Below are 24142 nucleotides of genomic sequence, written 5' to 3'. Positions count from 1 at the left end.
CAGCAGGCCACATGGCTGGCCGACCTGTTATTATTGTGGGTCCCTGGGGCTCAGGCCTCTTCCCTGCCCGCCCTACTCCACCTGCCCAGGTAGCTGGACTTGGTCATAAACTGGATGGCGCTGGGCAGAGTCCACCACACCAGCAGTGGCCATGGCCCACTCCCACAGGCTCAAAGCTCAGCACCTGGGCTGATGTTCTGAGGACCCCCCGGCATGGCAAGGTGTGAAAACCCGAGCTGCCCCAGATAGAGGGACTGCCAGTTCTTTTGGCCTCCTGAGAAGGTGGGGGAGGGCAGAGAAGCCCGAGTGGTCCTCATGGACTGGTTGGCTCCTCCATGTGGCCCGGCTTTTGGGCCGGTGCCTGGCTGGGGGGCTGCAGGGCTGGCACCATCTTCAGGCTGCTGTGTGTGGCCATCAACCTGGGCCGCTCCTGCTGGTTCTCCTTGCTGTGCCTGATGCCGTAGCCAAAATATACCACGAGTCCTGCAAGGGTGGCACAAGCATGAGGGGCAAGTCGCAGCCCTGCTCACCTGCTTTCCTTCCTCCTGCGGCCCCCCAGGGTCCCAGCCTGGTCCCCACTCACCGATCAACAACCAGATGGAGAAGCCCAGCCAGGTCACGTAGCTCAGGTGCAGCATGAGGAAGATGTTGAGGAGGATGCTCAGGGCAGGGGTCAGGGGCACCATGGGAACCTGAGGGGACAAGGGCAGGGCTGGGCTGGGCTGCAGGGAAGGGCTGCTGGCACAGGGCCTGATTTCTTGGGAGTCCACAAATCCTTTCTCTGCCTCTGGAGATTCTGGAGACAAGGGCCCACCCGCCATGCAGACAGAGGGGTGTGGGGCACTGGCCTCCCCCGCCCTGTGGCCCTGGTGCATCCTGCCATGGCAGAGGAGGAAGAGGCGAAGGGAGCTGGCTGGGCTGAGTGTGGTGGGCACTGGCTCGAGGAAGTACCTGAAAGGTGTCCTGCCGGCGCTGCTGCTGGTGGGCCCCCAGGATGAGGAGACTGAGCAGAAACGTGGCAGAGCTGAGCAGGAGCAGCAGGGTGTAGCCCCAGGGCGGGAGGTGCAGGGCCGAGTCCCCGAAGACCAGCATGCAGTCCAGGGTGATGGCCGAGGCCACCAGGACACCGAGGGACCAAGCCACGGTGGCTCCAGGTCTGCACCCACCCAGGAAGCGGAGGTAGGGCCTCATGGCTGCTCGCAGCTGCCCAGGCTCAGGGGCTGAGGCCTGCTCAGTGCCCACAGGGCTGCCTGGGCCCTGAGAACTGGATGGAGGGGACTTTCGGAAGCGTAGAATGATAATGCTGGTGGTCAGGACAGTGAGTTCCAGCATTATTCCGATGGACAGGAACTGGACCAGTGCCTCGAGGTCCAGCAGCAGTGCCAGGAAAGCCATGAGGACCCCAAATACCAGGATGCCCACCACAGGCACTTGAGTCCGGGGGTGCACGCGGGCAAAAACCTGGAAGAAGAGCCCATCGGCAGACATGGCACAGACCATGCGTGGCACGAACAAGAGGATGTTGAGCAGGAGAGTGATTATGGCTGTGACAGAGGGTGGGAGACTGGTCAGCATGATGCACAGACCCACAGGGGCTTCTGCTGGGGCCAGGGCATGGGTGGTCCCTTGGGCACATGGGCATGAGTTTCTCTGGGCTCTGAGAACAAGTGTGAATGTATGTGGGGTGCAGGATTGCTCCCCCTCACCACCCAGGAATGGGACATCCCAGTTTAGGTGACAGGCCCACTGGAGAATCTGATGAGGGCTGAGTCCTTCCGCCTGGAAGGATCTGGAAGCACATCCCCAGAACTAACGTGCTGTGTACAACTGGGAGGGGTGGTGAGTAGGTCCCTCCCAACAAGCCCGGGTGGATAGTCTAATCATTAGCACCTTCTGGGCCCAGGATGCAATTGGGAGCACAGGCCCAGATGGGGAGATGTGTCCCCTGGAGGCCCCTCTGCCCTGTTCCCTCCCACCTTGTCCGGATGGGCCCCTTACCACAGATTGCACCAGCCACCACGATGAAGGCTGCCCAGCTATGGCCCTGCTGATGGAAGGCATCAGCGAGTGCTGAGTCAGGGTCCAGGTTGTGCCAGGGCACCATGAGGGTGAGGACTGTGGAGACGAGGATGTAGGCGCCAGCCACTACACCAACTGAGATGGCAAGGGCCATAGGCACTGTTCGCTTTGGGTTCCGGGCCTCAACACTGGAGGCAGCAATGGCACCAAAGCCTGCAAAGGCATAGAAGCAGGTGGCGGCGCCACTCATGATGCCGGAGAAGCCGAAGGGTGCAAAGCCGCCCTCCTCACCACTCCAGTTGTGTGGGTGGGCCAGGACAAACCCCAGGATGATGATGAAGAGGATGACGATGAGACTGATGGCAGAGAAGATGTGGTTGACCCAGGAAGAGACACGACCTCCACAGGAGACGAAAGCCAAGAACAAAAGTATGATGCCAGCAGCCAAGAAGTCTGGGTACCGGGCCAGAAAGGGCACCTGCCAGATGCCCACATGGGCCTCGGTGAAGCTGCGGATGCGGTGGCTAAAGATGACGTCCAGGTAGCTGCTCCAGACGCGGGCCATGGCAGCTACACCAATGAGCCACTGGATGAGCACGATCCAGCCAACGAGGAAGGCCCACAGCTCGCCCGTGAACACATAGGTGAACAGGTAGGAAGAGCCCCTGCAGGGCACACGCACTACAAACTCTGCATAGCATAGGGCTGTGAGCAGGGAGGCCACGGCAGCCACGCTGAAGGACACAAGCACTGCAGGGCCAGCCATCCACTTGGCCACAGTGCCTGTGAGGATGTAGAGGCCTAAGCCAACCATACCACCCACACCTTGAAGGGTCAGGTCCAGTGTAGTAAGGTGGCGCCTCAGTGACGTCTCCGTGGTGGGCTCCTCTAGTGTCTTCACCCGGTTCAGTTTCTGGCAGAAGCGTGCCAGGCTGGCGGTGCTGGGCAGCCCCCGGGCCATGGTGGGCAGCTGAGATGAGCACCAAGTCAGCTGCCGGCACCTATGAGGGTGAGAGAGGAGTGACAGGCTGCCAAGCCAGGTGCTGACCAGCCTTCAGTCCTTGCTCTGACCCTGCCCTGAGGACCCAAGCCTGGAACCACTGGCAGCTGCAGGGCTGGATGAGGCAGGCTCAGGGCCTGGCAGCAGGGTGGGCAGGAGGCCACAGGGAAGCATGGGGATCACTTTGCCCTGCCTAGAGGGTGTGTTTTAGAGGGGCCCTGGGAGTGGGGAATGGGCAGCCCCAGGGAGCCCAGCTAGGAACCCCTCCCGTGGTCTGGGATCCCAGAGCATGCTGGAAATCCAAGGCTTCCCAAGAACTGGGCCAGGCTCCCAGGACCCAGGATTGGAGTGACTCTGTGGCCCTGGGCTTTGCCCAGGTGGCCACCTGACGATGTTCATGCCCCATCCCCTGCCTTGCCAGTTTGGTCTATCATTTCACCCCACTGGGAGTGGGGGGCACCCTGGGCCCTGCACCCAATGACAAGGCCCTGATTCCCTCCCCTGCACCTCAACACACTGCTGCCTCATCAGTGCCAGAGTCATTTTTGCCACACCCCTGTCCCTAGGTACCCTAGGTTTTATGACCTCTCTGGCTGAGTTCAACAACACAGGACTTGCTCTCACTGCCCTGATGTCCCCATTGCTGCCCCTCAGTGCACAGGGCCCACCCCACCCCTGGGCGCCAGATCCAGCACTGGACCCTGCCTCACAATCCTACATGCACTCAGATCACCCTACCCACAACTCACACAGTCAAGGCCAGAGCTGCCCAGGTTCTGGGGAAGCCCTATGACTATGCCCAGTTCACAGATGAGGAAGCTCAGGCCTCCAGGAAACTGACTAGCCCAGGTCACCGGGGTGGCCTCAGGAGGTGGGTGGAGGCTAAGGTCCAGGTCTGGGAGGGATCTGGATCCCACCCAGTTAACACTGCTGCTGACACCCTACATGATTCCTCATCCTAACACACAGACCCCATCAGCTGGGCACCATCCAGGCCCCTGGACCTTGGGAGGTGTGGGGGCTGCAGGAGTCAGGCAAGACGCTGGTAAGATGAGGGTCTGAATGTGGCTGAGAGGCCCTGGGCAGTCCCTGACCTCTGGCACAATGGGATGGCAGTAAGCCACCCTCACCCACTGACGAGGGAGTGCCCGGCTGTGGGGAGTGTTCTGTGAATTGGCAGAGCTCTTGCTGGCTGTTCTGAGCTTCCAGCTACAGACAGTGTCCTGAAAGGAGGCAAGCAGACCCCTGGGGATGACCTCTAGCCCTCCAGCTTGGGGTACCCCTAGGGCCCCTCAGACACCAATGGCAGCCCCTCCTAGCCCAGGAGTAATTGTCAAGCCTGGGGGAACTGAATGATGGCTCCCCACTTGTGGATATCCTTGAGAGGTGTCGTGGACTAAGCATCTGCTCCATGCCAGTCCCTGCATCATGGGGACACATCACGTGTCTCACCACGTGACCAACAAAAACCCCTCAGGCTTATTTATTTCTGGGACTGAGGGGTCTGTGTCCTTCTGCTCTTCCCACTCCTATGAAAGTGGAAAGGTTGGTGTCACAGGGTGTGAACTTGTTTACAGCAAAATGAGGACAATCCATCCAAGGAAAGCAAAACCCAAACAGTCATCCTCTTCCCCCAGAACTCTCTCCATGTTGTCAGGTTTCTATGTGGTTTGTGGAATAGGACGTTAGGGGCACCTGCAGGCTGTATGGCTCAGTGGGCTGGTGACAGGGTGGTGGACTCCCAGGCAAGATGGTGCAACGTGGAGCACTCTGCCTTAGCCAGCCCCTTGCTCCCTGGTATTTGGCTGACGTTGTCTTGAGGAGCTTCTCAGATGGGCTCCCACTTCAATTACAAAACTGCCCAGCCCTCTTGGTTGGAAATGCATTTTTCTGGGTTTCTGTGAAGGCGTTTCAGAACAAGGAATGTCTGCTGTTATGTTTAGGCCACACAGGAGGGAGGTGCAGAAGGAGTCAGCCCTGGAAGCAGATGTTCCTTGTTCTGAAACGCCTTCACAGAAACCCAGAAAAATGCATTTCCAACCAAGAGGCCAGGGCAGTTGTGTAACAGGAGCTCCCCCAAGGCCTGACTGACGGCCACCTGAGAGCTGGTGTGCAGGGTTTCAGAGCACTGACTTTTCATCTCCCCAGAGAGGGGCTCTCACCACACCCCCCTTCACAGGGGCCAACATCCAGTGGATACTCATGGTCAAGCATGGTAGATGCAGTAAATGGTAAGCTTTGAGGGACACAGCTGGGCCAAGTGCTGGACCCCACTGAGCAAGGCAGTTACACAGAGCAACACATGGAGATGCAGTGAAGAGAAAGCACCAAAAATACCAGAAGAAGAGAGAACACTCCCCACCTCATCCTACACAGCCAGGAGCACCCTGACACCAAACCCAACAAAGACATCACAAGGAAATAAAACTAGAGACCAACGTGGATACAGATGCAGAATTGCTCAAGTGAATATTAGCAAATTGAATCCAGCAACATATAAAAAGGACCAAGGGGGGATTTATCCCAGGAATGCAAGATTAACATATGAAAATCAGTCAATGTAGTATGCCAATCTAATACAATAAAGGACAAAAACCTCATGATTGTCTCAAAGGACACCAAAAAAACCAGTGAACAAACCTGGAATAGAAGGGACCACCCTCAAACTGATGAAGACCATCCACGAAAACCCCTTGGCTGCTGTGCTCAGTGGAGAGAGACTGAAGGCTTTCCCTTTGCTCAGGAGCAGCCTCAGGAGGTCCTCTCACCACTTGTACCCAACATTTTACTATGGGCTCTGGTCATGGCCATTAGGTGAGAACATGAAATAAAAGGAATCCAGATTGGAAAAGAAGATGCAAAACTATCTCTAACCTCAGATGACATTTTCTTATGTAGAGAAAAACCTAAGGAATCCACAGAAAAAGTATTAGAACTAATAAACAATTTTAGCAAAGGTGCAGGATACAATATCAATATACAAAAATCATTGCAGGGGCCAGCCTGGTGGCATAGTGGTTAAGTTCCTTTACTCCACTTTGATGGCCCAAGGTTCGCAGGTTCAGATCCTGGGTGTGGACATAGCACCACTCATCAAGCCACACTGTGGTGGCATCCTACAGAAAATAGAGGAAGAGTGACATCAGCAACACGGCAGAGTGAGCAGTTTTCTTTGTCTCTCCCTCTTCGAATCTATAACTAATTGGACGTTCATCAGTCAACAAAGGATATCCACACAGCATCTCAGGACGCCTGAGAGACCCATGCTGCTATACATCGGAAGGTGAATGGACTTCCCCCCAGGAGGAGGTGGAGATAGGTGAAAACTCTCCGACCCCTAACCCCTGGACAGCCTAGTTCCTATAAGTGACTTGCTTCCAGCAGACACACTCATAGCATTGCCAGGCACCAAGGGCAGGTGTGTGCATGCACTGGTGGAGCGATGGTGGAAACAGGTGACTACAGCCCTACCTAAGCCCCCTGAAATTGCCCCTAAGCCCAGTGGGAAAATCCATCGTCCCACAGCAGTTGTGGGGAAAGCCTGTACTTGGCATTAGTGGAGAGGCCCCGCCCAGCATTCAGAATGCTGGGAGGCTCTGGGACAGGAGGATCCTGGGCAGAGCAGCAGCACACCTGCCGCCTCTGACTCACAGACTCTGGCAGTGTCCCGGGGGGGCAAGGGACACCCACTTAGCCTGTGTGAGTGGGCAGGGGCAGGCTGGAGCCCCAGCGGCCCTCCTCCACAGTCCAGGGGGAAAATCCATGGTCCCACAGCAGCCACAGCGAAAGCCTCTGCACATCGTTAGTGGAGAGGCCCCACCCAGCAATCATAAGGCTCGAAGGCCCTGAGGCAAAAGTAGCACAGCTGGGTGAGCTAACCACAGACTGCAGTAGATGCCCATAGCTCTGCTGTGGCCCATAGTGGACAAGTGAGATCTTGCAGGCCCTGACAGTGACAGAGATGCGAATCTAGGTGAACCTGCTCCTGGCCGCTGTGAAAGTCCATAACACCACTGCAGACCCTAGGGAGGGAGCACGTCTAGGTGGTCTGTGAAAGTAGGCAGCAGCAACCTGACGCCCCCTTGGGATTGTCCCCACAACTGATGAGAGACCCCACAGGACCACTGTGACTATGAGGAGGGGCCCAGGTCTGGTCAGCAACAGGTGACAGGGATCCTGGTTGGTACAGATTAAACAGCTGCTCCCCCCCACACACTCCAGTAGAAGCAAGTGGAAGCAGTAACTAAACTCTATCTCTATGCGGAGGCACAAATCCATGCCATCAAGCAGTATTAAAAAATATATTAAATCTCCAGAACAGAAGGAAAATGACAAGTACCCAGAAAACAATCCCAAAGACAATGAAATCTATAACCTGAATGACAATGAATTCAAAACAGCCACCATTAAAAAACTCAATGAGTTAAAAAAGAATACAGATAGACAACTCAACGAGTTCAGGAGCTATGTTACAAAAGAGCTTGATACTATAAAGCAGAACCAATCAGAAATATTGGAGATGAAGAACACAATGGAGGAGATTAAGAAAAATCTGGACTCTCTGAACAGTGGGGTCAATAATATGGAGGACAGAATTAGCTATTTGGAGGATAGAAATACAGAAATGCTGCAGGCAGAGGAGGAGAGAGAACTAAGAATAAAAAGAAATGAAGAAACTCTCCGAGAATTATCCAACTCAATTAGGAAATGCAACATAAAGATTATAGGTATCCCAGAGGGAGAAGAGAAGGAGAAGGGGGCAGAAAGCCTGTTCAAAGAAATAATGGCTTGGAACTTTCCAAACCTGGGGAGAGAGATGGGACTCCATGTGACAGAAGCCAATAGATCTCCAAACTTTATCAACATAAAAGACCAACCCCAAGGCATATAGTAGTGAAGCCTGCAAAAGTCAATGACAAAGAGAAAATACTAAGGGCAGCAAGGCAGAAGAAAACAACCTACAAAGGAGCCCCATAAGGCTGTCAGCAGATTTCTCAGCAAATACCTTACAGGCTAGAAGAGAGTGGAATGATATATTCAAAACTCTGAAGGACAGAACCTTGCAGCCAAGAATACTCCATCCAGCAAAAATATCCTTCAAATATGATGGAGAAATAAAAAAAACTTTCCCAGATAAACAAAAGTTAAGGAACTTTATTGCCACCAGACCTCCCCTACAAGAAATGCTCAGGAAGACTCTCATACCTGAAAAATCAAAAAAAGGAATGGGGTTACAAAACCCAGAGCAAAGGAGATAAGTAGAAAGGCAAAGTGATAAAGTTGCAGCTCTCCATCAGAATAGGTTAGCAAAGCCTAAGTACAACATTAAAGATAAAAGGAAGGGAAACACCAAGAATAAATATAATCTTGTCATTTTAACCACAAACTCACAACAGAAGAAAGAAGAGGAAAAAAAAGTGACAATAACAACCTAGAAGGGGAAGAGAAAAGGGATGGAACGTCTTAATCTAAGGAAATACAAGGCTATCAGAAAATGGACTAACTCATCTATGAGATGTTTTATACAAACCACTTGGTAACCACTAAACAACAAGAATAAAGACACAAATTACAAACAAGAAGAAAGCCAATATAGCAATCTACCTACCTGAATCAGTAGTCCAAAAATCACGGGACAAGAAACAAAGGAAATGCAAGAGAACTGGAAAACAAGTGATAAAATGGCAGTGTTAGGCTGCCACATTTCAATAATCACTCTAAATGTAAATGGATTGAACTCTCCAATCAAAAGACACAGAGTGGCAGGATGGATTAAAGACCCAACAAAATGCTGCCTCCAAAAACACACCTCAGCCCCAAAGACAAACACAGACTCAGAGTGAAGGGATGGAAGACAATACTCCAAGCTAATAATGAACATAAGAAAGCAGGTGTTGCCATACTTATATCAGAAAAAAATAGATTTCAAAGCAAAACAGATAAAGAAAGACAAAGAGGGGCAGTATATAATGATAAAAGGGACACTCCACCAAGATGACATAACACTTATAAATATATACGCACCCAACACAGGAGCACCAAAATTTGTAAAGCAACTATTAACGAAACTAAAATGAGACATCAACAACAATACAATAATAGTAGGGGACCTCAACACCCCATTAATACCGATGGATAGATCATCCAGACAGAAACTCAACAAGGAAATTATAGAATAAAATGAAAAGTTAGACCAGATGGACTTAATAGATATATATAGAACTCTCCATCCAAAAACAGCAGGTTACACATTCTTCTCAAGTGTGCATGGAACATTCTCAAGGATAGACCATATCTTGGGAAAGAAAGCAAGCATCAATAAATTCAAGAGGGGTGAAATAATATCAAGCATCTTTTCTGATCATAATGTGATGAAACTAGAAATCAACTACAAAAATAAAGCTGGGAAAGGGGCAAAAATGTGGAGACTAAACAACACGCTACTGAACAATGGATTATTGAAGAAATTAAAGAAGAAATCAAATATTATCTGGAGACAAATGAAAATGAAAACACACCACGCCAACTCATTTGGGACACAGCAAAAGCAGTCCTAAGAGGAAAATTCATTGCAATACAGGCTCACCTCAATAAACAAGAAAAATCTCAGATAAGCAATCTCAAACGACACCTAACAGAATTAGAAAAAGAAGAACAAACAAAGCCCAAAGTCAGTAGAAGGAGGGAAATAATAAAAATTGGAGCAGAAATAAATGATATTGAAACAAAAAAGACAGTAGAAAGGATCAATGAAACAAAGAGTTGGTTCTTCGAAAAAATTAACACAATTGACAAACCCTTAGCCAGACTCACTAAGAAAAAAAGAGAGAAGACTCAAATAAATAAAATTAGACATGAGAGAGGAGAAATCACAACAGATACCACAGAAATACAAAGGATCATAAGAGAATACTATGAAAAACTATATGCCAACAAATTGGACAACCTAGAAGGAATGGATAAATTCTTAGACTCTTACAACCTCCCTAAACTGAAGCAGGAAGAAATAGAGAATCTGAATAGACCAATCACAAGTAAAGAAATTGAAACAGTAATCAAAAACCTCCCCCAAAATAAAAGTCCAGGACCAGACGGCTTCTCTGGAGAATTCTACCAAACATTCAAAGAAGATTTAATACCTATCCTTCTCAAACTATTCCAGAAAATTGAGGAAGATGGAGCACTCCCTAACACATTCTATGAAGCCAACATCACCCTGATCCCAAAACCTGACAAGGACAACACAAAGAAGGAAAACTACAGGCCAATACCACTGATGAACATAGATGCAAAAATCCTCAACAAAATTTTGGCAAACCGAATACAACAATACATTAAAAAGATTATACACCATGATCAAGTGGGATTTATACCATGGACGCAGGGATGGTTCAATATCTGCAAGTCAATCAACATGATACACTACATTAACAAAATGAGAAAGAAAAACCACATGATCACCTCAATAGATGCAGAGAAAGCATTTGACAAGATCCAACATCCATTTATGATAAAAACTCTCAATAAAATGGGTATAAAAGGGAAGTACCTCAACATAATAAAGGCCATATATGACAAACCCACAGCCAACATCATACTCAATGGGCAAAAATTGAAAGCCATCCCTCTGAGAACAGGAACAAGACAAGGGTGCCCACTCTCACCACTCTTATTCAACATAGTACTGGAGGTGTTGGCCAGAGCAATTCGGCAGGAAAAAGAAATAAAAGGAATCCAAATAGGCAATGAAGAAGTGAAACTCTTGCTGTTTGCAGACGACATGATCTTATATATAGAAAATCCCAAAGAATCCATAGGAAAACTATTAGAATTAATCAACAGCTACAGCAAATTTGCAGGGTATAAAATCAACATACATAAATCAGTAGCATTTCTATACTCTAACAACGGACTAACAGAAAAAGAACTCAAGAACTCAATCCCATTCACAATCTCAACAAAAAGAATAGAATACCTTGGGGTAAATTTAACCAAGGAAGTGAAAGACCTATACAACAAAAACTACAAGGCTTGCCTGAAAGAAATGGATGATGACATAAAGAGATGGAAAGACCTTCCATGCACATGGATTGGAAGAATAAACATAGTTAAAATGTCCATTCTACCTAAAGCAATCTACAGATTCAACGCTATCCCAATCAGAATCCCAATGACATTCTTTACAGAAATTGAACAAAGAATCCTAAAATTCATCTGGGGCAACAAAACCCCCAATTGCCAAAGCAATCCTGAGAAAGAAGAACAAAGCTGTAGGTATCACAATCCCTGACTTCAAAGCATACTACAAAGCTACAGTAATCAAAACAGCATGGTCCTGGTACAAAAACAGGTGCACAGATCAATGGAACAGAATTGAAAGCCCAGAAATAAAACCACACATCTATGGACAGCTTGTCTTCAACAAAGGAGCTGAGGGCATACAATAGAGGAAAGAAAGTCTCTTCAACAAATGGTGCTGGAAAACTGGAAAGCTACATGTAAAAGAATGAAAATTAACCATTCTTTTTCACCACTCACGAAAATAAACTCAAAATGGATCAAAGATGCCGGATGCCATCCTGCAACCACTGCAGCCCAGTGACACAGTCGGGGCACACAAAGCACGGGAGTTACAAAGCAAACCCAGCAGGAATGGCTGAGGGCCCTCCTTGCTCAAACTGCTGTCACTAGTTGCTGTATTGGCTCTCTTCATGACGCTTGTGCTTGCCCAGGGGAATCTGCTGGGAAAGGTGAATCCCACTGTAATAGACAAGAAAGACCCTCTTCTGACTAACACTCCTTCAACATCCCCAGGGCCCTGCTGAGGAAAGAGGGTTAAAGGGTCAGATGTCTCAGTGTGGAAGTCATATAGGAGGATGTGGGGACCTGTATGTGCCTGGTCTAGACGTACCTTGGCTCACCTTTGCCCCAGGGCTTGTTCCGTCCTCCAGCATAACCCGAGTCTCGTCCCCTGCAAAGAATACTGTAGAGATCTATAAATATTAACTGTACTTACCCAGAAAATGAAAAGAACAGCTCTTTCCCAAGACTGAATAAGGGAAGTAACCTTTAGAAATTGCTGATGACCCAAATAAATTAGGGAAGTAAAATGATATCATGGGGAAAAACCAAGCTACTTCAGGAGAGAAAATAGATGTACCCCACACGCTTATATAATCCTCAAAGTATATATAAATGCACGCTTGAAAATAAAGACTTCAGACTTGCTTTCACCAACTTGGTGTGCAGTCTCATTCCCTTTGCCAACGCAATTCATCCCTCAGGAACCTGGACTCTGCTGGAGCTGGACTCCGGCACAAAGATCTAAAGATTAGACCTGAAACAATAAGTCTTCTAGAAGAGAATATAGGTGGTACACTCTTTGACATCAGTATCAAAAGGATCTTTTCGGACACCATAACTCCTCAGACGAGGGAAACAATAGAAAGAATAAACAAATGGGACTTCATCAGACTAAAGAGCTTCTTCAAGGCAAGGGAAAACAGGATTGAAACAAAAAAAAACACATTAGTTGGGAAAAAATATTTACAAATTACTTATCCGACAAAGGGTTAATCTCCATAATATGTAAAGAATTCACACACCTCCACAACAAAAAATCAAATCTGATCAAAAAATGGGCTGGGGACATGAACTCCAAAGAAGATATACGGATGGCCAGTAGACACATGAAGAGATGCTCATCATCACTAATCATCAGGGAAATGCAAATCAAAACTACACTAAGATATCACCTTACACCCATTAGAATGACAAAAATATCCAAAACAAAAAGTGACAAATGTTGGAGAGGTTGTGGAGAAAAAGGAACCCTCATACACTGTTGGTGGGAATGCAAATTGGTGCAGCCACTATGGAAAACAGTATGGAGATTTCTCAAAAAATTAAAACTAGAAATACCTTATGACCCAGCCATCCCACTACTGGGTATCTATCCAAAGAGCTTGAAGTCAGCAATTCCAAAAGTCCCATGCACCCCTATGCTCATTGCAGCATTATTTACAATAGCCAAGACACGGAAGCAACCTAAGTGCCCATTAACAGATGATTGGATAAAGATATGGTATATATATATAGAATGGAATACTACTCAGCCATAAAAAAGGATAAAATCATCCCATTCACAACAACATGGATGGACCTTGAGGGAATTATGTTAAGCGAAATAAGCCAGATAGAGAAAGACGAAATCTGTATGACTCCACTCATATGAGGAATTTAAACATGTGGACAAAGAGAACAGATTAGTGGCTACCAGGGGAAAGGGGGGCGGGGGAGTGAGCACAAAGGGTGAAGGGTTGCACTTACAACACGACTGACAGACACTAATGCACAACTGAAATTTCACAAGATTGTAACCGATCATTAACTCAATAAAAAATTTTAAAAAAAGGCTCATTGCATTGAGTTGCTATTGGAATAAATATACAAATGGAGATCATCCTCATCAATGGTCCGATGATGGATGCTTTGAATTGGAAAAAAGTCTATATTTGAAAACTATTTGAGAGCGCTCTCCTCACAAGCAGCTGACACTGATATTTATGGGAAGATCAAATTGAAAAGAAAACCCACCAAAATATAACGGCTAGCCTTAGGGAATCCCTTAATAAAATGAGAGAACAGAAGTCACACTTAGAACAAAGATTAAAAAGCAAATTTAAGGGAAATTCCCCTTCTCCTCCCTCGTGTGCTCCCCTGTACCCCCAGCTCCCTGTCCCTGAGCCCCTAGAAGATCTGGGGGGTCTCTGGGTCCCTGGTTTCAACTCCCCCTCTCAAGACTTAGCTCCTCAGTCAGTTCCCTTAGATCCTAAAACCCCAACTCCTCCAGACAGCATCCAGCTGCCCATCTTCACTGCCCTCTCTTTAGGAGACTCACAGGGGGCCCTCAGGCCTGACCCCCAAGCTAGGGGCACACAGGTCACTGGTGTAAATGCTGAAGCCAGGAAGTGAATTCAGTGGAAGCAGCCAGGAAAGGCAGGAAGGCTGATTTGCTGCCCCTTCCAAGTCCTCCTGCTTTCCAGGGCTCTGTCATCAGGCTCTGCTGGCATCAGGCAGTCCACGCAGGGTCCCCTGTGGATGTGCCCTGGACCTCCGCTGCAGACAGTTCATGTCCCCTGGACACAGCCCATCTATGAAATTATAAACCTCTCCTGCCTCCATGGTCAGAAGATCCCACTAAATTTAGAGAGGACTTAGAAAGGTCAGTGGCTGTTCATAATCCCACCCACGGAGATCGTGGCTGGCTGCTAAGGGGGTTCTTCCAGCCCAGGATTACACTGTAGTTATCAGACAGGCCAGGGGGCCCACTGGAGGAAACCCCCTCACAGGGGAAATAGAGGGCCAGACCCTCTCCCAGGCCCTCCTGCAAATGACCAGGAAGTGGCTCTGCTCGAGGATGACACTCAAGGGTGAATAGGAGCCATTTTAGAGCTGTTTCCTCCTAAAGTTAATTGGCCAAAAATGGAATCATGCACTCAGAATGAGGAACATCCAAAGGCCTTTGTGGAACATTTCATACAAACTTTTCAAAGCCGCAGTGCATTGAACCCGGAAGCCCCAAACACAGGAATTGCCCAATTTCTGCTTTAGTAGGAAATTTTCTTCCTGATATAAAAAAACAAACTCAATAGTGTGGTTGGTGGGTCAGGGCAGCCATTATGCATAATAATGGAGGCTGCTACACAGTTCTTTGAAAATAGTCAGCAGGAAAGCAGAAGAAAAAAAAGAATTAACAGCAACTCTTCTAGCTTTACAACTCGAATCTTTAGAGAAGGAGAAATGTAACTGTGAGAGGAAACTGAAGCCCACTCAGAGGGCTCCCTATTCACCTCCAGACACTTGCAGGTCTTGCAGGAAACCAGGGCATTGGAGAGAGACTGTCCTGCTCCTTTTTTTTTTTTTTTTTGAGGAAGATTAGCCCTGAGCTAATTGCTGCTAATCCTCCTCTTTTTGCTTAGGAAGACTGGCCCTGAGCTAACATCTGTGCCCATCTTCCTCTACTTTATATATGGGACGCCTACCACAGCATGGCTTGACAAGTGGTGCCATGTCTGCACCCGGGATCTGAACCAGCGAACCCTGGGCCGCTGAGAAGCAGAACGTGCAAACTTAACTGCTGCACCACCCTGCCAGCCCCAGAGAATGAGTCTTTAAATGATGTCCCCGTTAGTCTCTGTGCCACAGATGCAAATGAAGTAGGATTGTTACCATGCACATTACTAAGACAAACAATGAACTGTGTATATCAGTAGTCCAATACGTGCTCTGCAGAGACACAGAGTGAGGAACTGAACCTATAAGAGACCCCTTGTGCAACAGGGTGGACTAGTTCTTACTTCCTTCCCCTGTAACACTCCAATCTTGTGACAAACAAATGACAAACAATAGGATATATGGAGTATATGAGGAAGCCATTTTGGTTAAAACTAACTCAGCCTGGCCTTTTTTTCCTAATAGGGTCTGATGTGGCCTGTTGAGCATGGACTATAAATCTGCTTTAAGTATTTACTACGTCCCAAAGAAAAGAACAATGCCCTTAAAGATAAGGATGTAACTTGCCCATCAGCATTTCCTTAAGTATGAGCATCTCTCCCTACACCTAGGATTGATCGCTGACCTGCTGCGCTCACCGTGTGACCACCCACTTTGCAACCACAGACCTGCTGTGTTCACCGAATTGCTGTGCCAGCAAAGCAATCTCATGGCTATTGGAAAAGGCACGTTCCATTCACGTGTGCTGCACACTCTTTGACAGTATATAACCACTCTGTACACCCCCACTTCTTCGGAGTGTTCCCTTCCTTTGTGAAAGGGCTCTTCTGAGCTATATGGTCCTTAGGGCTGGCTCATAATAAACCCACTCCAATTTTCATATCTAGATTGGTTATGGATTATTTGCGTCGAGAATTGCCAGTGAAAAAAGAAGGCAAGTTTCACTCAGATGGGAACCAAGTCTATAGATTTGTTCTAGGCTTCAGACATAAAGTCTTGTAATTCCTGTCATCCTGACCTCAATTCCTGCTGGTACGGCCTGGGTGACAGGAGTTGACCTCTGCTCAGCATTCTTTTCAATTCCTTTGCACCCCGACTCACAAGTTCTTCTTGCATTTATGCTTAAAGGGAGGGAATTAACATGGACTTGCCTTCCTCAGGGATATTATGAGTCCCCCTCATATTTTCCCCAATCCTACAGCCCACCTGGATTCTGTAGCCTTCACTCAAGGTTCCACTCCTGTTCAGTATGTGGACGACCTTCTACTCTGTAATCAGAGTAAACAGGGAGCCCTTACAGACCCCTCAATCTCCTGAAGTCATGAGCTGCTTGAGGCCATAAAGCCTCCAGATCTGAACCTCAGTGGGTGCAGACGACTGGGACCTACTCGGGACAGGAGCCATGTCAAGGCATTCAACAGCTCACCCCAAATGCCTTGAGTCCATTTTTTCCACCCTTCTCCCCACAATGAAGAAACAGCTATGTAACCATCTAGGGGCAGCTGGTCACTGCCCCAGTGGATTCCTGATTCTGCAGCCTTTGCTAACCCTCCGTGTGCTCTTCTCCCAGATATCACCCCACAGCCTATTTCCTGGCCTTCAGAGCCATGAAACTCCTGTGAAGCCTTAAAATCAGCTTTGTCCACAGCCCCGGCTCTTGGCTTACCAAATTTTGACAAACCTTTTCATCTATACTGCCATGAAAATAATGGAACTGCTGCCCGCATTCTAGGACAGTCTTTTGCCTCTCAGACACGTCCTATAGCATATTTTTATGCCAGCTAGACCCTGTGGCATCATGTATGCCTCATGCTTATGTGTGGTGGCCACAGCTGCTACGCAGATTGACAAAGCCAGTACTCTAACATTAGGCTCTCCCAGTCATCTCTATGTTCCCCAGGCTGTGTCTGCTCTTTTCCAAGTTCACAGGACACAACACCTCTCTACAGATCCATACACCACCTGTAAGTGTGCTCTTCACTAACCCTTCCATCATCTTACATTGTCATGACACTTTGAGTCCAGCTTCGTTATTACCCCTCTCTGATGATGGAGAGCCCCACTCCATCCCACATGATTGCCCTGCAACATAGAAATGGCCTCAAAGCCATGAGAGGATCTCTCAGACACCCTTTTAGACAACCCAGACTGACGTCTGTTTTGTGATGGCTCCTGTAACTGGAATTTCCAGGGAAACATAACTGGTTATGCCTTAGTTTCCCCACATGAAATGCTTGAAGCTTGTTCCTTGCCCACTGTAAAATCACCCAAACTGCTGGATCATGGCTGTCACTAGAGCCTGCACATGAGCAAAAGGGAAAACTGCCACTCTGTACATGGACTCCACATATGCTTTTGGAGTCTGCCATGCTGTGGGCACAGTTTGGAAATCCCCCAGATTCTCAACTTCCGCAGGAACTGCCATTGCTAACGGTCACTTAATTCCTGCCTATTTCAAACAGTGATCACATGGGTTAGACAGTGGGCCCAAGGGACTTCCTGTAGCTCCTTTTCCTTTGAGTTTTTAGGTTGCACTTACCTCCCTCCAAATGGGACATATGTGCAGATAGGGGATAGTTAAGGAACCAAAAGACAATTGGTATTCCCTGGCATCCACAAAATTTCTGACCCAATTATTTCTCAGTGCACCACTTGCCAACCTTATCAAGATTCTAGGAGATGACATGGTGCCCCAGGAAGTCCTCCCAGGCCCGCACTGCCCTGTGTGGCACTCCAAATGGACTTTACAGACTTGCCCCAGCTGTAGGCCGTTCTCACCGTTTGGTTATGTGGGGGACTGGAATTGGCCACCCCAAATACATCTCTTTGGCAGGAGGATTATTTTGAGCTGGTTACTTTTAAAAACTGCAGACATGAAAGAAACTCTGAAAAGCAGGAGTTACCCTTTGTTAAGAGACATTTACATTTGTAAAGGAAATCTCCATCTGTAAAGGTGTCTCCTTCTCTGTACCAGGAAGAAGGGAGGGTGACCTTATCTCTAGAAACTCTTAACAATGTAGAAAGAGAGGGCTTAAATCTGCATAATAACCTTACTCTTGTTTACTGTGCTTTTCTGGTAATCTCCCCTAACTGACTCCCCCACCCCCAACATCCACCTTTGCCTTTAGCTGAGGAGGGTATTTAAGATGAGAACCTCTGCCATTTTGGCGAGTTGCTCAGTTTGCCTGAGTCTTTCCCACATATACACGTTACAAGGCTTTGTTCAATTTTCTCCTGTTATTCTGTCTCACGTGAATTTAATTCGTTGCCTGTCCAGAAGGACCCAGAGTGGGTAGAGGAAGTGTCTTCCTCCCCTACAGTTATCATCTGCATGGTTAGTGGATGTACCGAATGCTATCTGACTAGACGTGCAGAGGCCACTACAGTGGGACAGAAATTAACAACTGCAGTTGTTCCCTGTTCTGGCTTCCTCTACAGATTGAATCAGACCATGGAGCTCATTTACAGCAGAAGTAAACCACTTGCTTGAAGAAACTCTGGGGTACTCATTGAAATTTCATTCCCTGTATCATTCTCAGTCATCAGGGCAAGTGGAATGCAAAATTATAGATGTCAAAAGGACTTTAAGAAAAGTCTGGCAAGAAACCGGGCTTAAATGCAGAGAAGCTCTGCCCTTGGTTCTTATAAAGACCCAGAAAACTCCAAATAGGAGACATGGATTGATTCCTTTTGAAATAATTTTTGTATGCCCAATGACTACTGGCATCTCTAAACCTTCCATTCCTGGGTTAAATGATTATAAGAATTTCAGTAAACAATTTGATGCTATGACTAGCTATAGACAAAAATTCAGTAGTCTACTTGAAGCATATGATCAACAGGTAAAAGAGGTGTGGCCTCCACCTGCTGATAAGCCTTGCCATCCCTTTAGACCAGGAGATCGTGTGTCTATCCAGGACTTTAGAAGAAAAAAATGTGCTGTCACCTTACTGGGAAAAACATTTTGAAGTCCTACTGACCACCTACACTGCCTTCAAAATAAAGGAAAAATCTTCCTGGACCCTTGCAAGCCACGCCAAAATAGACCCAGAACATCACTCTCAAGACAACTGGGAGACAGTCCCCACAGGTGACCTTAAACTAAGGATTTCCAGGGCCAATTCCAGGATCCCAGAAGCAGCTGGCCTCATGGAGTAGACAGCTTTTCCCAAGATCATGGATCAAGAAACCTAGCTTTCAACTACATGTCCTCGTTGCTTTTATTTTTATTTATTTATTTGTGAGGAAGATTGGCCCTGAGCTAACACCTGCTGCCAATCCTCCTCTTTTTGCTTGAGGAAGATTGTTGTTGAGCTAACATATGTGCTAATATTCCTCTATTGTATGTGGGATGCCACCACAGCATGGCTTGACGAGCAGTGCTAGGTCTGTGCCTGGAATCCAAACCTGTGAACCCTGGGTAGCCAAAGCGGAGTGCATGAATTTAACCACTACACCACTAGGCCAGCCCCCGTTTTGCTTTTTAAACTCCCAATGCACACACACCTTTTCCTATTAACAAGTATATATATTCCTTTTAGTCATTTATTTAGAAAGCCGACTGGAGAGCGCTGGTCTCTATCTGTCCACTCCCCCTCTCTAAGTTTCCACTCTGGGCTCTTTCCCAATCTCTGTCTTGCTCTTACTAACTCTCTGTTTCTCACCAGGTTGAGCAGAGACCAAACACCCGCCTATGCCAGTTTGCCAAACCCTGGCCATGCTAACTAATCTGACTGTTGGCTATGTCAACAGCTAGAGAGCACAGAAGAACCTGAAGTGGTCTCTGTTCCTGCTGATGTGAACACCTGGTGGACTAAGCACAGAAGATGGATGAACGACAGGGCATGGTGTCCACGACAAGGAAGACGTCACTCTGCCTCTTCTCCTGGTGAGTGATGTGGGCCCCAGAAAGCCTATACAGGACTGTCCCTTGCCAAGATAAAGATAATTGGTGAAAAGTTCTCTCTTTGCATTTAAAGTAAACATGACAATGGACTCTTCCTTGGTGACATATCAGGACAGTATTACAATTGAATTCTGTGGTTTGAGTCCACAGGTGGCGTCTTCAAACTTCTCAAGGAAACTGTGACACTAACACTATTCCCTTTGGACAAATATTTGCCAAATCACCAAAGGGTCTGGATGGCTTATGAGCCTCCTTTGTATAACTTGGGGTATTGCAGTGGCCCGCATGGTTAAGGTGCCCAATACCACAAACAATATATTGGTGGACCCAAACTCTGGACTCATTTGGTCAGGTGACAGGACCAAGCTTTACAGCTGCCCAAATCAGGCTGCAGGCCTCCTGTACCAGCTATTCTGCATCTGTTCTTCTCTCCCAGATTGACAGGAGGGCATGGAAATGGAGACGTTTATGTACCAACAGTACCAGTGGCAAAGGTCATGGAACACTCTGGACCCTGGAAACTACAGGCTCAGCTCTAACCTTGTCTGTAAAACACACTGGTCTTTTTATTTTATGTGACAACAACGTATTGAAAGGGTTCCCAGCTAATTGGTCAGGACGATGTGGACTTGGATACCTGGCCCCTTCTGTCACCAGATACTCCACCCTAAATGCCAGCCACATTGGAAACTTGGGCTCCTTTGTTCATAAAATTGTGCCACATGAACGTGCCAGTTGAGAAGTCATAGGCAACCTACTTGTCTATCACAACTCTTGAGTTATTTTCAGTAACAAAAATCTTATTCCCCAGCTTTGGAAATTATGAGTTAGAAAAGGCCATCTTCAATCTCTCCATGGTGATGGAGAAAATACTTCAGTCAGAGATTAACAGCCTAGCCTCTGTGGTCTCCCACAATTGACCTGCTCTGGACACACTGATGGCTCAGCAGTGAGGAGCTTGTGCAATCATTGGTGAAAAATGTTGCTTTTATTTGAACCAAATAGGGCAAGTAGTATCTAACTTCCATCTATAAAGAGAAGATTCGCATTTTCCATCAGACAAATGAAGCTCACCCATTTCATTGGACTGACTCATTCCCAGGATCCGGAACTGGTTTAATGGCGTGGAGCAGATGGGCTCCCATCCCTTCCTATCTGCTTGTTCATCCTCATTCTAATCTATGTTCTTTTCTCCCTTTGCAGATTCCTGACCACTCAGCTACTAACTCATTTTCTCTCTTCACAGTCACCAGCTCAGCATTCAATATGTGAAACCAATACCAGCTCAACACAAGGTTGACATAAGGGAAGCCATATTGTACAAAAGAAACCATATTGTAACTCGGAATGACCTTTGATTAGCCCAGAAATGCTCTGTAGATTTTATGGCCCCTTCCAGCTGCTGTAAGTTGATAACTTTGTTTTTCTGAGTTCCTTAGGAATGTGACAACCCTGGAGCAGAGAGCCTATGCTGATAGCCATCATCAATGGCAACTGAAAGATCAGGGTATGGGACATTGCTCCATTTTCTGACCCATATCCAGTAAAATAAAAGACTATGAGAAACCGAGACCAGATGCCTGCCCCACCCACAGATCAGATGAAGGCCCCACCAGAGACCCGCCCCCTGTATAACTGGCCTGTAGTCTTTGTTCTGTAAGACCGTTCTTTGGGACATGAGTTGGCCATCTTCCCTCTTGCTAGCAAACTGTAATAAAAAGTCCTCTCTCTCCTACCTCTTTGCCTCCTGACTATTGGCATGCCTTGCGGGGGGCAGAGGAACCCACCACCCCACCTTGGGTGGTAAGAAAACTTCCAGGGAAGTTTCAGAGAAGGGAACAGATGGGGCTCAGGGCAGGCTGATGAGGATTATTTTAGGCTGGTTACTTTTAAAAACTGCAGATGAGAAGGAGGCTCTGAGGAGTGGAATTTGCTTGCCCTTTGATGAGAGATATTTGCATTTGTGAAGGAAGTCTCCATCTGTGGGGGGTGTCTCCCTCTCTGCACCAGGAGGAAGGGGGGATGGCCTTATCTCTGGAAACTCTTAATGGAGAAGGCAAGGACTTAAGTTGTTTACTGTCTGGTAACCTCATGTGACTGACCGCCCCCCCCCCCCAACATCTTCCTTTGTCTTTAGCTGAAGATAATATTTAAGGTGGTGGTTTTTGCCATTTACTTAATCCAGTGTGATTCTTATCTAAAAGTTCAGGACCACCCAATAACCAGACCCCACCTGCACGGATACCATTTTAACAACTTGTTTTTACCTATTCTTTCCTTTGTCTCGTAAAGAGATAACTCACATGCCTATGCCTTAAATTTAGCCCTACGCTCAACCCATGTTTGCAGCAGTTCCTCCTGCCCATGGGTCCTGTCCCCATGCTATTCCACACTATTCTCTAAATAAAAGAGCACTACTGCCAGACCTTGAGAGTCCAAGAAATCTTTCTTTTGACTCCTCAGCTCACTGAGCCCACATCAAGGACACCCCAAAATGTGCCACTGTGGCATGTGGTGAGGATCAAGGTTGCCCCAGGGAGAAAAGCACAAGGCGTCTGGCCCTACGTGCAGATCTATATCCTCCTCTGGGAAATACAGGACCTCCTGACCTGATTCTATCCGAAGTTATAGCACCACCTGCTAACAGACCCCACCTGCACTGATAACATTTTTTTTGCATGATCTTTCCTTTGTCTTTTAAAGAAATAACTCACATACCTATGCTTTATAAATTTCAATCCATTGCAGCTCTTCACTGCCCATGGGTCCTGTCCCCATGCTATTCTCTGAATAAAGGAGCACTACTACCAGACCCTGAGAGTTCAAGAAATTTCTTTCAACTCCTTGGCTCAGTGAGCCTGCATCGGTATGCAGAGTATTTTGAGCTGAAGACAATCAAGGCTCAGAAGACTCTGGAGGAACATCTGACCTTCCTCCAAACTGCCTAAAAGAATTTAAGCTGGAAGGGCCTGTCCCAGGAGGAGCTCTGACCATGGATAATTCTAGGTGTGGGGGGCAGGAAGGCATCTAGCAAGGGCCATTTTATCAAAAGATCTCTTTCGGGTCCCATTGTCTATAGATGGAACAACACAAACATTTGTTTACCAAATATGAACTCTTTTCATCTTCCTGTAAATTTTCTTCTCCCCCTTTGAAGTCTCAGGTCTCTGTCTCCCTCTCCTTAGTCCAGGAGGATATATATACCTCATTTTGCCTGACTGTCTTGGTAAAAAACACAATATCTGCAAAGCACAATAAAATTAGGTATGCCCGTGACACGTGTTGTGACTTTGTCAAATTAACGTTTGTTGAGTAGAGCCCTGGGGGCATTGGATGGTGAGCCTGGGTTCAACAACAGACTGCAAAAGAATTGAAATAGAGAAGTTTGTGACTCACAGGTCCTGGAGAAGGTCCATAGCACAGCTAGAGGGGACACACCTGGAGGTGCAGGCAGAGGGCAGGGTGGAACCTGGGGCATATGCCTTTATTGGGGTCCACAGGCAGAGTGCTTTGGGGTTCCCAGGCTAGGTATGGATTGGTCAATTCAAACCAAAGGAGGTTTTGGTAAGGTTTGCAGGGATCTTATCCAAGGAGTGCACAGGAGGAAGGCCCTGGGAGACAGGGAGAATGCCTCTCACAGGGAAGTTGCAGGAGTCATATTAGGAACTGATATTTACTGGTGACTCAGTTACCTGGCCCCCCAACTCCATAGGACATTAACCACAACCCTGCTCAGAACAAGCCTAACATATTATGTTGAGCATACAGGAAACCACAGAGAGAGGAAGAAGAAGATGGCTGAGACACATGGTCAAAAACAGTTAAAACCGGTTAAAGGCAACATGACAGTCTGACTTGACCTAACACAGACCCTGCAGCTCATTATATGCTCATTGGAAAACATCATCACGCTACATAACACACATACCTGCAGCCATGGCAGGAAATTCAGGCCAAATAAGGGAAGAAAAGGGGTGGCAGGCCATTCCCCAGAAAACCCTGCCCGTTGCCTGTATTGCTATGAATATTCCTCCCCTTCATTATCTTGACCCCTTATAACAGCTGCTTAATCCTCCCAGAGCTGAGAAGCTGATTTGTCAAATTTGCTCAGGCTTTTCTATTCTTTGGCCATTAAATAAAGTGTGTGCTAGTGAATGCTCAGCTTCAGTCTCGTTTTAACTCTACAAGACTGAACAGGAAAG

General features: G+C 47.3%; 1 protein-coding gene across 2 annotated transcripts; it reads right to left on the bottom strand.

The window, feature by feature from the left end:
• Positions 1-25: 25 nt before the first annotated feature.
• LOC124226887 (cationic amino acid transporter 4-like) lies at positions 26-11975 on the bottom strand. 2 transcript variants are annotated; one of them, XM_046640676.1, is made up of 5 exons: positions 11931-11975; positions 1999-3020; positions 952-1544; positions 584-692; positions 26-483 (listed from the first exon to the last, which is right to left on the bottom strand). In XM_046640676.1, the coding sequence occupies exons 2-5, from the start codon at positions 2978-2980 to the stop codon at positions 314-316; spliced, it is 1854 nt and encodes a 617-aa protein (XP_046496632.1). In that variant the 5' UTR covers positions 2981-3020; positions 11931-11975; the 3' UTR covers positions 26-313. The 2 variants fall into 2 exon arrangements, with proteins under 2 accessions (XP_046496632.1, XP_046496633.1); XM_046640677.1 differs by lacking the exon at positions 11931-11975 and adding an exon at positions 11558-11659.
• Between the last annotated feature and the right edge of the window lie 12167 nt (positions 11976-24142).

This window comes from Equus quagga, chromosome 15 (assembly GCF_021613505.1).
Source record: "Equus quagga isolate Etosha38 chromosome 15, UCLA_HA_Equagga_1.0, whole genome shotgun sequence".
Taxonomy (NCBI): domain Eukaryota; kingdom Metazoa; phylum Chordata; class Mammalia; order Perissodactyla; family Equidae; genus Equus; species Equus quagga.
Note: the sequence above shows the minus strand (reverse complement) of the source record. Positions and strands in the feature narration are given on the sequence as shown.

Excerpts from the sequence above, each read along its gene's own strand:
- LOC124226887 (XM_046640676.1), bottom strand. The coding sequence starts at position 2,980 with ATGGCCCGGGGGCTGCCCAGCACCGCCAGCCTGGCACGCTTCTGCCAG. Across the intron at positions 693-951 it reads GCCGGCAGGACACCTTTCAG|GTTCCCATGGTGCCCCTGAC; the intron begins GTACTTCCTCGA and ends TTGTCCCCTCAG. Across the intron at positions 484-583 it reads CTCCATCTGGTTGTTGATCG|GACTCGTGGTATATTTTGGC; the intron begins GTGAGTGGGGAC and ends CCACCCTTGCAG.